The sequence below is a fragment of the Hylobates moloch genome, unplaced genomic scaffold, assembly GCF_009828535.3.
Source record: "Hylobates moloch isolate HMO894 unplaced genomic scaffold, HMol_V3 SCAFFOLD_19, whole genome shotgun sequence".
Classification (NCBI taxonomy): Eukaryota; Metazoa; Chordata; class Mammalia; order Primates; family Hylobatidae; genus Hylobates; species Hylobates moloch.
In genome coordinates this window covers 11,408,751-11,425,460 of record NW_026652294.1, presented here as the reverse complement: position 1 = coordinate 11,425,460, position 16,710 = coordinate 11,408,751, and the positions used below count along the sequence as shown (strand labels likewise).

At 61.4% G+C, this 16,710-nt stretch overlaps 2 protein-coding genes across 3 annotated transcripts in view; one reads left to right on the top strand and one right to left on the bottom strand.

Annotated features, from left to right (window-relative positions):
- Positions 1 to 5,778, top strand: part of ZMAT5 (zinc finger matrin-type 5) — a 41,783-nt gene extending 36,005 nt beyond the window's left edge. The window contains exon 6 of one of the 2 annotated variants that reach the window (XM_032139277.2): positions 5,373 to 5,778. In XM_032139277.2, coding sequence (XP_031995168.1) covers positions 5,373 to 5,502 — 130 coding nt within the window. In that variant the 3' untranslated portion in view covers positions 5,503 to 5,778. The remainder of the gene's footprint in view (positions 1 to 5,372) is intronic. The other variant, XM_032139276.2, reaches the window with a different exon arrangement.
- A 162-nt stretch (positions 5,779 to 5,940) lies between these two features.
- CABP7 (calcium binding protein 7) lies at positions 5,941 to 16,668 on the bottom strand. The gene is made up of 5 exons (XM_032139275.2): positions 16,138 to 16,668; positions 8,902 to 9,045; positions 7,968 to 8,080; positions 7,503 to 7,656; positions 5,941 to 7,267 (listed from the first exon to the last, which is right to left on the bottom strand). The coding sequence occupies exons 1-5, from the start codon at positions 16,244 to 16,246 to the stop codon at positions 7,140 to 7,142; spliced, it is 648 nt and encodes a 215-aa protein (XP_031995166.1). The 5' UTR covers positions 16,247 to 16,668; the 3' UTR covers positions 5,941 to 7,139.
- Between the last annotated feature and the right edge of the window lie 42 nt (positions 16,669 to 16,710).

Genomic DNA, 16,710 nt, shown 5'->3' with positions numbered 1-16,710 from the left:
TTTTTTTTAGATGGAGTCTCACTCTGTCACCCAGGCTGAAGTGCAGTAGCACGATCTCAGCTCACTGCAACCTCCGCCTCCTGGATTCAAACATTTCTCACGCTGCAGCCTCCCAAGTAGCTGGGATTACAGGCATGCACCACCATGCCCGGCTAATTTTTGTATTTTTAGTAGAGACAGAGTTTCGCCGTGCTGGCCAGGCTGGTCTCGAACTCCTCACCTCGGGTGATCCACCTGCCTCAGCCCCCCAGAGTGCTGGGATTACAGGCATGAGCCACTGCACCCAGCCAGTAAAGGTGTTTTAAAACTAACTTTGTCTTTTACCTTTATTTTAAATCTGTGTTCAGTTTTCGTCTCCCCACCTTAAAAGTATGTATGGTACAGACATGACTCAAACGTTGGAGTGTGACATTCTCTCCTCCTGGTCCTGTCTGAAGGGTCCCGTCTAAAGGGGTTCTGTCCTGTCTTTGGGCATGTGAGCACCTCCCTTGGGACTGGTTGCTGTCCAGGGATACACGTCCTACACCCCAGACTCCTTCAGCCCGTATGCGAAAGGCCTGGGCTGATTGGAGGCTGCCCAGAAAGGCTTGGGCTGATTGGAGGCTGGTTGGAGGGTGCCCCTGCACCGCTACTTGGACAGGACCTCCTATGAGTCCTATCCTCACTCTGCCACCTGCTAACCGAGTTGCACCAGCCACTCGCCTCTCTGCTGTGGCTCCATGGTGTCCTCCGCTGGGAGCGAGTCACAGAGGCCCGGCTGTCTCTTGGGGCTGTGACAAGGTTTCATGGAGTCCCTGTGGCTGAACTGGAGTGAGCACCAAAGGGTGGGGTAGAGATGGGGTGCCCCAGAGTCCTTGCCTGGGTTCCAGACAGATGCATCCCTGTGCTGACACAAGGTGCTATGAATTTGAGACTTGGGGGACTAGGGGACCAGATGGGGAAACTGAGGCTGAATGACTGGCTCCTAGTCACAGGTTGAAGTGGTGACCATATGAGAATTGAGTTTGGTGCTTACAGTGTTCCCAGTGTTTGGGGGCATTCAGGGAGATTGGCACCCCCATTTTGCAGCTGAGGAATCTTAACCTCTCCAGGAGGTGGGGCCATCCTGATCACACGTGCCCTGCTGCCCTTAGCCCTCACTTGAGAGAGAGCTAGGTCCCTGCTCTGTGTCCAGACCCCAGGCTGCCTCTGACACCCAAGTTCAGGGCTGGCCCAAGGCTCTGTGCAACTGTGGGTAGTGGCAGTGGCAGCAGCAGGCTGCCCTGATGGCAGTGACTGTTTTGGGAATGGGGTCTGCAACTTGGCTCTAGGGGGTCTGAGCCCTGTGCTCTGGGTCATTGTCCCTCTGGCCACCCCGCCTGCCCCCTTCCAGGGGATCTGCCACCTGCCTTCCTCCTGCCTCCTGAGGGCTTGGGGCCAAAATGAATTATTCTCCAGGCAGAGCAGGCCTGTCCAGCCTTGAGAAAAAGGGGCTGTGGGAAGAGAGGTGACCGTTTATTCCTGCTTTTGCCATTGCTGCCTTGGGCGTCCATAACCGTCTCGGGGCAGGCTGGTCTCCTGAAGCCTAGCAGCCTCTCCCTCCGTCCTGGGCTTTGAGCCCCTCCCCTGCATCCTGGCCCCCTACCCTCCTTAATGGGAGGGGGTGGATTCCAGCCCCAGCCCCCGCAAGGCTACCTCACTTTCTTCCTGGCTCCCTCTCCAGCCTGGAGGCAGTGCTGCAGGAACAATGTTCTTCCTCCACCCTGGCTCTCCTGGGGGCTCCAGCGGCCCCTCCCTGGTCTCCCGCCTTTCCTCTGCTCCCGCAGGGGATCCTCCACACAGCAGCCCTGATGCACCCTGGCCCTGGCACTTCCCCACATCCTCCACCTCTGGTTGCACAGCCCCATTTGCAGGGCTGGGGCTGGGGCGGGGGACCCTCCCTGATGCCTCCGCAGCGGGTCGGATCTCGCCTTCTCACCTCTTGCCTCTGGCCTGACTGTTGGTCCCACTGGACACTCGGCAGCAGCTTAGATGAGGCATCATTTGTGATTTCGGAACACCTTGCGCACGCTATTATCTTGCCTGAAACTGCCTCCCACCTGTCTGCCTGGCAGAGTCAGACTTGTCCTGGAAGCTCTAGCTGAGACATTACCCCTCCCAGCCCCCGCTTCTGCATGGCCTGGGCAGACGTGGGGGGCCCAGGACAGGTTTACTGCATGAATGAGCATTTAGGCTGCTGTCCAGGCGTTCCCCAGGTGTTAGTGCTGCGAGCCTCTTGTGGGGCCTGGTCTGGAAGCCTGGGGGACCCCCTCTTCCTCTCACGGTATCTGCTTCCTCCCCCAGAGTACAGGGCACAGAGGGATGCCCACCCCACCTCGGGGAACCGAGACCTGCAGGCTCCAACCCCCGCCGGCTGAGCTGAGCCTCCCCAGTGAGCCAGGCCACCCCTCCTTGTAAACGTGGGCAAGCGGGGGGTCCATGAAGCCCCAGCCTGGTGGCATAGCGCTTATCCCCCTCCGCCGACTGACCCTGAGGGATCTGTCAAGAGCAGCGGCGGCCTCAGACACACAGACTAATCCCTCGGCAAGGCCAGGCCTGGCCCTGCTGCCCATTGTTGGCTCTTCAGATTGCGACTCTATCCCTCTTAATCTCTCCTTTGCACCCCTCTCTGGGTGGGCGCTGCCATCCTGGCCCATCCTCCTCCTCGACTCTGTTTCCTCTGATTAGGACCTCGGCTGGGAAAATGCAAGAGAGTGGCACCTGTCCTCACGCACAGGACAAACAGGTCACCAGAGAAGCTACGAGCAGAGTTGTGCCAGACACACACCTCAATGTCCCCAAGGCTTTGGCTCACGTGTCTGGGGCCCTGGCAGTGTGCCAGTGTGTGTGAGCAGGCACTAGGTATGCCTGTCTCCTGGTGGGGCCTCAGGGCAGGCAGGGGCACAGGGCTGAGACTTGGACCCAGGAGGTTCCAGCTTCCCAGGAATCTGCCCCATTTTCTAGAGGAAGGGCCTGAGGCTCAGGAGAAGGGGCTCCCCAGGATCACACCCTCCCTGGGGATCCCCATTGTCCCTGTGGCCCTGCAGGGAGCCCAGGCTTGGCTGGCAGCTGGGGCACTCCCTTCCAGCAACTGCGGAGCCTCCCCGCCTTCTCTGCGGCTGGTGGAGTTTATGAAATCTCCCCAGTGCCATAAATCATGTCAAGAGCTGCCTTCTGCACTTTCTAGCAGGCAGTGAGCCATGAAGCAGGGGAATGTCCCTGTCCTCTCACACCCGGGGGTCCTGGAGGCTACACCCAGAGCTCCCCGGAGTCCTTGACTCTGCATGGCAGGTCTGGCCCAGAGAGGGGCCGGCTAGGTGGGTACAGCAGGGGAAACTCCCAGGGCTCCTGACCCGGGCTCCCCACCTCTCCCTCAGAGCTCAGAGGCCTCTCCAAACCCCTCTCCGCAGGCCCAAGCCCTTCTCTGTCTGCAGAGGGCTGGCCACTGGGCCCCCGAGCCTGCCAGGAGCTGCCAGGGCCTCACCTTGCCTGAAGGCTGGATGTTGGGGTGTGGGAGTGTGCCAGAGCAGAGGGAGCTGAAGTGGGAAGGCCGTGTCTGCAGCCGATGTGGGGCTGGCATTCCAGGCCCTCAGGCCTCATCCCCAGGGTGTCACTTGGTCACGTGACTGACTCCTTGCACCCAGTTTCCTCATCTATAAAATGGGTTTCACCTGAGGATTCTTAAGGTTTCTCTAGGTCATGGTGTGTGGCCCAGAATAGCGCCTGGTCAGTAAGATCTTTCAGCATTGCTGTTTGTTGTTCCACAATCACCGGGTGGCCTCCTGGCACCAGGCCTGGCCCTGCGCCTTGGGGTACAAATACACCTTACCCTATCCCCTGGTCTACATCCTCTGAGAACTCCAGTCCTATGTGGAAGACAGATGAGCTCCTGCCTGAATTTTGGCGGCGGCTGCATGGCACTCTCTGCTGTGGATGTGCATGTGTACTTTTTTATTTTTTTGAGACAGAGTCTCGCTCTGTCGCCCAGGCTGGAGTGCAGTGACATGATCTCGGCTCGCTGCAAGCTCCACCTCCTGGGTCCACGCCATTCTCCTGCCTCAGCCTCCCAAGTAGCTGGGACTACAGGTGCCCCCCACCACACCCGGCTAATTTTTTTTTTTTGTATTTTTAGTAGAGACGGGGTTTCACCATGTTAGCCAGGATGGTCTCGATCTCCCGACCTTGTGATCCACCCGCCTCGGCCTCCCAAAGCGCTGGGATTACAGGCGTGAGTCACCACGCCTGGCCAATGTGCACGTGTACTTAATCAGGCCCCCACAGCTAGACATGAAGGCTACTTCCACTGTCTCATGGCTATTGCTGTAACTCAATGGCTGCCCACAACCCTGCTATTTCCTTGGGCTCAGTTCCCAGAGGTGAGGTTGCTGGTTCAAGGGGTCTGCATGTTTTTGAGGCTCTGCCTTCCAGAAAGGTCATGTATAGGCAGCTGGGGTGATGGGATTTCAAAGTGCTCAAAGGTTCAAAGTACTTCGAAGCCTGAGAAGGGCCATGTGGCCCTGGAGAAGCAGCCTGGGTGGGGCCCAAGGCCAGAAGGATCTGAGTATGGGACAGGTGGAAGAATGGTTGGGGGGGCCATCGCTGGGCCTTGGCAGGGTGCCCCAGGCTGGGCACAGAGGATGCCTCTCCTAAGGCAAGTACTTACGTGGACGCTGAGTTCCAGGGGAGGTGGCTCAGGGTGGACATTGAGGAGGAGGACAGTGAGTAGCGTGAGAAATGAGGCTTTAAAAAAAAATTTAGACAATGTTTTTTTCTGATTTCAAAGGCTTGTGTGCTTGTAAAACTTTTGAGAAATATAAAGGAGTAAAAAAGTCACCCATAATGGCACCACTCAGATAGAACCACTGTTAACATTTTGCTGTGTCTTCCAGGATTTTTTTATGCATTTATATATTTTATATATTTTTAAACAAAAATAGTATCATGCTATATACATTATTTTATAAGCTGCTTTTTCTCCCTATCACACAGTATGTCTTTCCTCATCAGTGCATATAAGTCTGCCTTAATTCTTACACAGGCCGCATGGCATTCTCTGCTGTGGACGTGCATAAGTATTGAATCAGTCCCCCACAGGTGGACACAAAGGTTATTCCCATTGTCTCGCAGCTCAGTGTCTGCCCGCAACCCCGTTATTTCCTTGGGCTCAGTTCCTAGAGGTGAGGTCGCTGGCTCAAACGGTCTGCCTATTTTCGAGGCTCTGCCTTCCAGAAAAGTCGTGCAAGCAGCTGACCCTCCCCACAGCCAGGGTGTTGAGGCAGGTGGGCTGGGGGTGGCATAAGTCTGGGCTGTACTGCACTCTTATTCTCCCCCCTTCTCTCTCTCTCTCTCTCTAGGGCTGAACCCATCAGAACCACCATCTTCCAGTACCCCGTGGGCTGGCCACCAGTTCAGGAGCTGCCCCCATCCCTGCGGGCACCCCCACCTGGGGGGTGGCCTCTGCAGCCCAGAGTCCAGTGGGGCTGAGCCCCTTGCTCCCGACTGACCCCCACGTGGTCACTTTTCTCATCAGTCACAATAGGAAGCCAAGCCCCATTCCTGCTACGCCCCATGGAGGCTCCGAGACCATCTGCCTGGCCTCACTGAGGCTCAGGACACGGCCACACCAAGTGCAGCCCTCGTCCTGGGTCTGCACCGGGCAGCTCCCCCCTCACTCTCCTCCACCTGCCCCCCTGCTTCTTAAGAAGATGGGGGAGAAAACTTCCAGATGTTTATAAAGAAAGTCTGTCACCACAGTGGTCTGGCTGTGTTTCCCTACGGTGGGTGCTCTGAGCTCTGTTCTCCAGTCCCTGGCAGAGGTCGGGCAGGGCGGGAATCAGATGAGATTTTCCCCAGGTGACCCACCCTCACTCCCTTCTCCCTTGGGACCAGCAGAGGTTCAACAGAGGGTGTGCCAGGGTGGCTGTGTCCGTTGCCCAGTAAGAAGTGGCTCTAGGCCCAAGGAGCCCAAGGGCTCCATCTGCCATCCCCGCCCTGGAAGAATCCACAGCCCCCATGTCTGCCCATGCTGAGCTGCTGCCCAAGTGTTTGGGATGGCACAGCTGGGACATGGGAGCGGGGTCTCCAACCTTGAGGGCGTAGAGAAGTGGGAGGACACAGGAGGGCAGGCCCTGGGCTGAGAGAGTGGCCTGGTGCAGCCTCTTGGCACTGACAGTGCAGGGCTGTGCCAGTTTCTTGGCCCAGGAGGTAGTACAGGGGCCCTCCCAAGGTTCAGCCCTGGAGGAGCCCCCTGGCCAGAGGCTGCTCAGAGCCCCAGCTCTGCCTCCTTCCTCAGCTGGACTACAGTTCGAGGCTCTAGGCTGGGGTGGTGGACAATGTGGCCTTGGTGGCTGGGCCTCTGGTGGGAGGGCCAGAAGGTGGGGGCTGCAGGGCCACCTCAGATGCTCATCCTCCATGAGCTTCTGCCTTTCCTGAAAATCGCTGTGGAAGGAAGAACTGAGGCCAAGTCTCGGGCCCCTGAGCCTCGGGTTCCTCACCTATGAAATGGGCTGGTCCAGCAGGTACATGGAGAAAAGGGGGTCTGGGTTGGGGTCCAACGAGGGTCAGAGGAAGGGACCCAGGAGAAGACCAGGGGCCTCCTCAGGCCATGCCAGGCAGCAGGGCCCAGAACACCCTGGCTTCCAGCCCTGCCCCAGGAGGAGGCTTTCTGTCCCTGCCTCCGCCCAGTGCCCTGGGCAGGCCTCAGGGACCAGGGCTGGGTTGGCTGTGTGGCCCCAGATAGGCTGCTGTCTCAAGGCACAGGGTGCCTGCTCCTGCCCAAGGAACCACAGCAGTGACTGGGTCCTGGGGGTTCCTGTGCAAATCCCTCCTTAATTTCCCAGGAGCCCCTGGATGGTGGGAAGAGTGAGTGCTCCTTACAAGCCAGGGTGGGGACAGGGTGGGGCTGGGGACCATCCTTAGAGCCACCACCCGGCCCTCCACAGCCAGGCCACAGCTCCAGGTGAGGCCCGTGGGTGGGTGGGGAGGGCTCGCCAGATACCCAGGCCCTCAAGTACACGCAGATGGCGGCCCAGGGAGCCGGCCAAGGGAGGGGTCTGCAGGCGGCGGTGGTGTGGGGCGGGCCGCGGGCACCGCATGCGGTGGATGGGGCATCCAGGTGGCGTCTACTTCATGCCACTGCGCAGCACCTGGTTGGCCGCAATGAGCATGACACTGATGATGAAGGCAATGGCGAAGGCGCAGATGAGACTCTTGCGCACGCACGTCTGGCGGATCTGCTGGTTGGAGCAGGCTGTGGCCGCCCACCAGGAGCACCGGGGAGACAGAAGGGGACATCAAAGCGATGGAGTCAGGAGCCGCCTGCCTTTCGGCACATGGGCTCATCCCATGGGGTGCCCCAATGGGACAGAGGCTTAGGACGGGCAAGGAGGCCCCCAGCCCCCCTCTGCAGACCCTCCCCACCCCCCGTGCATCCCCCTGGTCAAGCCATTGAGCCCACCCGTGGGGTTCCAGGGCCAGCCACTCACTCTCCACGTCCACGGGACACTCCTCGGCTGTGCCCAGGTGGCTCTCCTCCTCCGTCATGATGATGTTCTCTATGTCCTTCATGGATAGGTGCTCGCAGAAGGTGTCGTAGAGCAGCCGCTTCAGCTCATCCACCGTCAGCTTCTGCATGTCGCACTTGCACAGGGGGACAACACGGTGCTCTGACAGCCACCACAGCCCCCACCTAGCACCCCGTGGCCATACAGGCCCAGTGACAGGCCTCCAGATTCTGGGGGCTGGAAAACACTTGCTCCATTCCCCCAGAGAGTCCTTGACCAACACCGGCCTCCCCAGGGAGCCCATGGCCCTCTGAGAGGTGAAATGTCCAGTGGACACAAGCCTGAAGTGGTCATCCCCCCTTTACAGTGTGGGCCCAGCCATTCACTGGCCCCAGAACAGCACTCCACAGTGTGCACAGCCCTGGGTCCCAACTAGCCAGGGGATACCTTCCAGAAGACAGTGTCAAAGTCGGTGCCATGGAACTTCTCTGGGATCCCTGAGGTGGAGAGTTTGGGTCCCAGAAGGGTCACAAACTCCTCAAAGTCCACTTGACCATCACCTGGAGGAGGCACAGGTCCAATCAATCAGTGGGTAGGGCCCAGGCCCAGGCCTGCAGCCCAGGGCCCAGAGGTCCTGGGATGGAGTCTTGATATACCTTGGGCCTACCGGGTGGCCTTAGGCAGGTGCCCGCCTTCTCTGAGCCTTGAGTCAGTGTCAGGGGCATCTACCAAGTGCCAGGCTCTGGGCTGACGCTGAAGCCACCCAGTGTGATGAGGCCTTACAAGGGGAGGTGGAGGTAGACAGCAGGTGGGCCGTGACCCTCCTATTTCACCCAGAACCCTCCATTGCTCCCAGCACCCTGCGGCCATCCTAGGGTGGGCCATCCTCCACCATATAGACAGGAACTGAAGCTCAGAGTGGGGCAACCTGCCCAGGTTGTCACCTGGCCTCTGGATGGAGAAGAGGAGAAGAAGGGCCCAGGCGGGATAAAGAGGGGGCTTGGCATCACTATTCCTTCTTATGAACTTTTCCTTAATAAAATGCCAGGTGGCAAACACAACTCAAGTAGCGATTTTATCTCAGATGGTGGGAACTGGAGTATTTATTGCATCCTTTTACTTCTCTGTACTTTAAAACTTCTCAACACAGAGTGAGAGGAGCTGTCTCTGAGCCCTGCATGTGGCTGGGACTGTCACTACCTCTCTGGCCTCAATTCTCCAGGCTGAGAAATGGGGCCAGACCAGGCTGCAACCTGCCACGGACTTTGAGGGTGGGAGTCAGGGGAGGGAGAGACCCAATTTGGATGCAGCCTCAGCAGCTCAGGCCCCACCCCCAGGGCCCAGATGCCAGGTGGGGAAACTGAGGCGGGGGGGTGCTCACCATCCATGTCCAGCCGCTGGATGATGACCTCCAGCTCCACCTCGTTGGGCATGTAACCCAGTGAGCGCATGGCTGTGCCCAGCTCCTGCTTGGAGATGAAGCCATTGCCGTCACGGTCGAACACCTTGAAGGCCTCTCGGATCTCTGAGAAGAGAATGGAGTAGGCTGGGACTTCACCCCGGTCCCCAACAGACCCCCTTTCCAGACCCCCAGGATTACTGACCCCGCAGCCTGAGCATGGCTTTGAGAGCCCAACCCAGAGCCTGCAGATCTGGTGAGAGCACGGCCAGAGGGTGCACAAGGGTGCCGTATTCTGGGACCTCTGGGCAGGCTGAGCAGGGCAGCAAAGCAGGGCTCAGGGCCCCCCAGCAGTGACCTCTCGGGATCCTACTGCACCAGGCTCTCATGGCCTCTCCTGGTGTGCTCACAACGACCCCGTTTGGTGGGGACCACGTGCAGGGGAGGACGCTGGATCTCCCCGGCCCCGCGGCTGCTGACGGCTTCCCCGCCCGCCCCCATTCCTTCCATCCCCCTCTCCCCCACCATCCCCATCCCACTGCGCCGCCTCCCCCAGGCTCGGAGCCTTAGATCCTTAACACCGGCCAACACTTGCTAATGGCAGCCACGTGAGGCAGCTTGCTCCAGACTAATGGGCTGACGGGCGGCACAGACCTCTTTTGGTTCAGGGAAGACAGAGGGGGATGGAGCCCCCCTCCAGGTCCAGGCCAGACCAGACTGGGTGGGGGTCGCCCTCCACACTGTACGGAGCAGAAGACTGAGGCCTGATGACCTCGGTGACTCAGGTGGTGAGCAATGCACTGCGCTGGGAGCCCGGGGAACAAGCAACCCAACCTGTGACCTTGGGCCGGCCTCAGTTTTACCCACAGTGAAATGGGCAGAATGATGGTGGGGACTCCCTGGCACACAGTTGAGGGGGTCCTCACCTGTCACCTTAGCTGTACTGCTGTCTCTTCTGTTTCTCTGTTTTTAAGGCCTGCTGTCCCTTAATCATCACAGCCCCAGCAGGGCCCCAAACAACATTTGCCTTTGGGAGTGGGGGGCGGGGCTCGATGCTCTCTCCGGCTCCCGGGGGTCTCCTTGTTTGCTTGCCAGACACCTGGCCTTTGCCTAAGCTGTTCCCCTGGGTGGGCTTTTAGCTTTCAGCAGACAGAATCAAGCTCCTCATTCGAGAGAGGGTGTGTATCTGTGTGTTTAAAAGTAAAGACATACGCGAGGTGCCCTGTGCTGCAGACCAGAAACAGGCTGAGAGAGGCCCGGCGGCCGGCCCAGAGTCAGCGTGGGCTCAGAGCTGCTGCTGCTTGGGCTGGCCCAAGCCTTGCCTTAAGGGGTCCATGAACCCTGAAACTGCTCATAGGACCTTGCACTTTGGAGTCATTCCCTAGTCTCGGGGGGACAGGGGAGCCTAGCCCAGCCTGTTGGTCTCACCACAGACTAGGGGCCATGGCCCAGAGACGATGGCCACATGTCCCAGGCCCCACTGCGAGGTGGCTTGGGCGGAGGCCCCACCCTCATCAGGCTCATCCCACCGGTGTCCACACCCAAGGCCTGAGGGTCAGACAGGCTCACGTGTGCACCGGGGTTGCCTGGGCCCCCAGACTTTCTGACTCTGGACTTGCCCTTCACTCATCCCACCAGGACCTGGGAATCTTGTCTCCTAACCAGTAGCCCCGGGGCCAGGGAAGCAGCTGGGCGGGGAGGTCTGTGCCAGGGCCACAGGGTTCTGCAAACCCTGGACTCTGGGAACTCCAGGCCAATTCCCACCTCGAGTTTTCCTGGGCCACCAAAGAGGTGGTGTGCTCCCTGTCACGGGAGATGTGTGAGCTGAGGCCTGACAGCCACGGAGGCTGCTGAGGGGATTCCAGTCCCTAGAGCCTCTAGGTAGAGCTGGAGGCATCTGCACACACACGCTTAGGTTTCCGGCCAGCGCTGTTGGCCTCCTGGCCCGGCCACATGTTCTGCCCACCCCAGGTGTCCTGAACTCCACCCAGGCTAGGGGCCCTGTCGGTCCTGTGGGTACCAGGACTGCTCCATCTCCAGTCCTTTGAACATGCGGCCCACTTTGCCCGAAGTGCTCTTCTGCTGGCCGTGGCAAACCCTGACACAACCCCAGTTCTCAGCTTGAATGGCACCATCTCCCTGGTGCCCTCCCTGTCCCCCACTGGCCAGCTCTGGCCCTTCTCTGGGCCCCCACAGGCCCTGCTCTTGCCCCATCCTTGCATGGGCCACGCTGGATTGTGCACTACAAGGGCCATGACAGCAGGGAGGGGCTGGTCTTTTTCATGGCTGTGTCCCTGTCGCCTGGAACGGGGCCTGCCTCTTCAAGCATAAACATTTGCTGAATGAATGATGAAATGAATGAATGACTGATGTGGGGAGCCCACGCATCTGAAGCACACAGTTCTCTGGCTCTTCTGAGCAGCAGTTCACATACCGCTTGCTGTGAGGCCGCTACTCAGAGCCCACGAACAATCCTGGTTAGGGGACACGTTTATTTCCACTCCTCAAGCAGCCAAGAAGCAGATGGGGAGGCTGAGGAGGCTGCTTGATCCCTTCTCCAGCCCCCAAGGATGCCATCCCCACCTGCCTGCGGGCCACCCGTGGAAGAGGGGCGTCAAGCTGAAGACAAATGGGGGCCAGGCGCTGGTGTGGGGAAGGAGGACCAGGGTCAAGCACCGCTCCTCCTCCTCCGTTTCCTCCTCTGCAGGGTCCCGCTTGGGAGATGTCAGGGAGGGATGGTAAAGTCCTGGACTCACAGTAGGGGCTGCAGTGGGGAGCCACCCCCTCCCCTGCCTGCTGTGAGCTGAGCTCCAGGTAATCCCTCCTACCCTTCGGGAGCTCCCAGAGCCCAGGGCTGCTTTGCTGGAGACCCTGAGTCCCTTTGCTGGAGACCCTGAGAAAACACACTGGGCCAAGGGGAGCCAGGGGAGGGCAGGTGAATACTGGGATGCACCGGCAGGCGATAAGGTTGGAGGCAGCACTGCAGGCCCAGCAGCCTTTTCTCAGGGAAGGCTTACCTTCCCAGGCCACTGTGTAAATCCACACACTGCCACCTCCCCACGCATGAGTCCCTTCAACACCCCTCCTTGGCACATCCAACACACCACAAAGTCTCACCTCGGTGCCTTTGCCTGTGCTGGGAGCCCTGCCCCAGCCGACTCCCACCTGCCCACAGAGGCCGGGTTCAGGCACCACCTTCCCGGCCAGGGAGGCAGCCTGAAGTGGCAGAGACCCAGGGTCAAGCCCTAGCCCTCCTACATCCTGGCGGGGTGACCTTGGGCAGGTATTTGCTCACCTGTACAAGGGGGCTGCTGGGATGATTAAGCAATAAAATCAAGCATGTGTCTGGCTGATCCTGGCTCAGAGATGGATGCTATAAATCAGAACGTCCCAGATAGCAGAGCCGGAAGAAGAGGGAGGACTGAGTGAGCTTGGGACACCAGGCCACCCTTCCTGTTGGCGGTCTCTGGGATCAGAGGCCTGGGCTTGGATTCTGGCTCTCCTGCTTGGCAGCCCAGTGGCCTGGGCAAGTCATGTCCCTCTCTAAGCCTCGGGTGTCTCATCTGTGAAATGGGGAGTGACTCCAGCACCATCACTGAAGCCCGGCCTCTGCTGGGGGCTCCCTGAGTGGGGCAGATATCATGATTTCCTGCCACTGTTGTGCCATCAGCACCCCACAGCTGGGTGCATTTCCCCGAAAGCCTTGCTCCCTTCCCGTTCCGTGAGGCCAAGGGTAGCCTGCCGGGCACCATCTGGGCACGAGGATGCTGGCCAGGGAATGGGCTGGCAGGGCCACCAGGTTTCCAGGCTGACCTGCCCCCTACCTGCCACCTCCAGCCTGACACCCCCCAATCTCCTTCCCAACCTGTGGAGCTTCATCAGGGCCCAAGTCCCCAGCAGACTCCAAGGGACATCTGCACTCCATCAGGGAGCCAGAGTCCAGAGGGCGGGCACTGGCTGGAGGTCACTGAAGGGGGTAGCGTCCATCCTCCACAGCGGCTGCTACTCTCCACGGCACTGGCCCCGTGCCCCACCACTCTGGCCTCCCTGAGCTTTTGGCTGTGCAGAGGCGGCTGCTGGGCTTGCAGGGCAGAGAGGTAGGAAAGGGGACTCCCCAGCCTCCCCTGCCCTAAAGGCCCCCATTTGGCCACTCTCAATGAAGGCTCCACTCACAGACTGGGCAGGCCAAGTGTCAGTCCCAGAGCCCTGCCCTGGGACTGTCTGCCTGGAGGTCTGAATCCTTCCTCCTGTTTTCGGCCAGAAAGGGCTAGGACTTGTAGCCACCCCATTCCCACCCTCGGGTGCTCGAGTCAGCTGATGGCGCTGGGACCAGCCTCAGTGTTCCTGGAGGACTCTGCTGTGTGTGTATGTCGGAAAAGGTGTATGTCCCGGCCATGGTGGGCACACAGAGGGGATCTAGGAGAGCCCGTGCCTGTGTCTCACAGGGCCTGGGTGGGCCTCAGGCCAGCTCTGCACAGCCACACTGCCCTCCATGCCTCCCCAGGGCCACAGGTCCCCAGGCACCTTTTCCAGACCTTCAAGGCCTTTTCCACCCAGCTCTCCCTGCCAGCCTGCCTTTCTGGCTCAGCCTCCTGCACACCCTCATGGGCCTGGGCCCTGCACGCTCCAGCCTTTTACCCCTGCAGGGCCTCCCTTCATGTTGCATCTGGGTCCCTGAGCCCCCTGTGCTAGGTACTTCCACTGCATCCTCCGTCACCAGCCCCCCTTTTATAGGTGGGGAAACCAAGGCTCAGAGAGATGAGTGATTGCCCAAGGTCACTCCATGAGCTGAAGGTGCAGAGACTCAAACCCAGCGCTGCCTGGCTGGGAAGCCCTCATCTTAGCTCTGTGCTTCCCACCTCGCTGCCTGGTCCTCCTTTCCGCTCAGACTGACCGGCCCCTGGATTTCTGCGGCAGGCACGTACTGTCTGCAGCATTTCATCCCGGGCTGCCCAGCTCCCTCTTCCTGGCACATGTGGCTCCTCCGCTGATGGCGTCCTCCCAGCAGAGGGCCTGGGTCTCGCCCAGACTGCCCTGGGGCAGGAGCACTCATGAGGCCCTGGAGAGGCGGAGAGGGCAGAGGGGGATCCGTGCCAGGAATGGCCGGCCCTGGCCTTCAAGGACTGCTGAAAGGGACCTGGGGCCGGCAGAGGGCTTTTAGGGCACCTGCAGCCAAGAAGGTGGCTGGTCATGGAAAACTTCTTGCCTTCATCTGTAGCTGCCCACTGGCCCAGAGATGAGCTGGGACCACCCAGGCATCTGTCTACTCCATGACCCCACCTGCCCATCCCAGGGAGGGCCCTGCCCTTCAGATGCCCCCTGAGTCAGGGCCCCTCAGCTCCCCAGGGCCCAGGAGAAGGGGACAGGAGAGAAGCGGGGAGGGCACTTGTTGTGGCTGGTGACTAATGCAGCTGGGCTCCTGCCAGCACGCCATGTCGTTGGTTGGGGAGCCTGCGGCCTTGCCCCTGCGCTGCCCACCCTGCGGCCGCTCGCCCTTGCAGCCAGCCTCTCAGCCTCTCCCCTTTTTCAGGGAGCGCACTCCAGGACTGGGGATCAGGAGAGGAGGGACCCAGCAAGGCCTGGAGTCTGGGTGCTGGGGCCCTGGTGGGGGTGCTGGGAGCAAGGGCAGGGAGTGAAGCGGAAGCTGCCTGGGGTCTGGGAGACATGGTGACTCCTGCCTGGATGGTCAGGAGGAAGGGATGGACGAGGGCCTCTGGAAGGAAAAACCGGCAGGAGGTTTGAGGTGGCCCAGGGCCGGAGGGGACAAAGGTGGGGAAGAGAAGGCCTATGCTCCATCTCCTGACCTTTTGCCCCCCCATTGTACCCCTCCTTTCCCCAGGCTCTGGAGGAGGCTCTGGCCCTGGGTTTTAGGGGTGAATGGTGAGGTCATATCGGGGGACCCCAATCATCCAACTGTCCTGTCCGCATCAGACCCCAGACCCTGTCTCCACAGCTCTCCCGGCTGCTGAGGGTTTGCGGGGGCAGCCTGGTGGCTCATGCCTGTGGTGCAGTGAGCAAGGCAGAGGCTGCCTTCTCTCTCTGGATCTTCCCCCGACCCAGTCTGACTCCTCTAAGATCTGCCCTCACCTGGGCCTAGGTTGAGGGAGGACCTCCCTCCATGGCTTCCCCTGGGCTCCCACCATCCTCCCTGACTGTGCTGGTCTTGGCTGCACCCTCCCAGGCCCTAATGAGCTCCAGATCTCAGAGACCCCTGGATCCAAGGTACCCCGAGAGGCCCATCTTCTGGGTGAGCTCAGCCCCTTGCAACAGCAGACAAGCAGATCCCAGGAGGCCGTGACCCCCATCAGCCCAGATCCCCCACTCCACTCCATATGGGGGCTCCAGGAGGCCTGGGGGGAGGGGAAACCTGAGCACCTCACCCAGCCCAGCAGGGAAGGAGCTGGGCAGGCCCCAGGGGTCTCACTGCTCCTCAGGTCACACTGTCCCGGACCCCTGCCCCTGCCCTCTGCTCTGACCTCGCCCAGCCAGCGGCCTGCCATCCCCTTGCGTGTCTGAGAGGCAGGGGGAACGGGATGGGGGCGGGTTTGGGTCCTGGCCTCTCTGCCTTTCCCTTCCAGGCTTGGCTATCGCGACTTAGCCGCCCAATCCGGCCACTTGTTGTCGCCACCGCCTTCCGGGCCGCCTTCCCGGCGCGCCGGGCTGGGGGTCCCCGCAGGGCTGCAGGGAAGGGGCTACGGCCGCAGGTGGAGACGGGGCGGCCCCGCAGCGGGCAAGAGTAGGGCAGTCGCCCTCTCCCCTTCTTCTGCTGCCCGAGCAGATTGAATTTTTAAAGCGACACGAGCGGAATGTCAATGCGAGCAGAGAGCCGCGGGCGGGCGCCGCGGAAGGGATCAGGATGCGGGTGCTCCGGCCAGGCCGGCGCTGGGGGCTCAGCGCGGACCCCCGCCCCAGTCCGCCGCGTTGCTGCACCGTCACCGCGGACTGCGCGGCCCCGTGACCCCGCTGCGGGGCCCGGCAAGTTTCCGCAGCGCTGGGGACCACGCGGGCAGGGGCTGGGCCGCCCTCCGCCTGGGCGACCCCCACCGCGGCGCCCCGGGGTGCGGACCGGTCCTGCCGCCGCGCACAGCTGCTAGCTGGGGCGCCCACCTGGCAACCGGCACCTGTGGACCGCCCCCCGCCCCCGCGCCCCTGGCCCGCGCTTCACCTGGGCGCACAGGTAGGAGGGCCGCCGGGGCGGGGGTCCCGGCGGACACTCACCCTCCAGCTCGTCCTCCGGGATGTCCACCGGGCGCTGCTCCGACAGCAGGTTGGGCACGGTGTAGATGCCCCGGTACATCAACGCCGCCGTCACCGGGTGGAACGGCATCTTGGAGGCTCCGCGCCCGCCCGCCCGCCGCAAACTTTGAGGCCGGGGCTCATGGACCGGTGGCGGCCCCGGGGGCGGCTGGAGCGGGCGGGGCGCGCGGCTGCGGAGGGCGGCGGCGGCAGCGGCGAGGCGGGGGGCGCCCCTCCGGGGGCCTAGCGCCCCCGCGCCCCGGGCCGCCGGGCCATGCCGCCCGCTCCCTCGTCGGGCTCCCAGCCGGGGCCCCGCAGGGGCAGCGGGGTCGGCGCCGCTCTGGCCTTTCCGAGAGCTCCGGTTGCCTCGCGGGGTGCCCGCCGCGCCCGCTCCTCTGTGCCCCGCGCGCTCCGCGCTGCTCGCCGCCCGCTAGTCCGCTCTCCGGCGCGGCAGCCACCGGCCCGGCGCTCAGGCTGTAGCCACCTCTCCGCTCGCTCGTTCGCTCGTTCTGTGCCGCGCTGGCTGCGCTCCCCGCCTCCCCCGCCAGCCGCCCG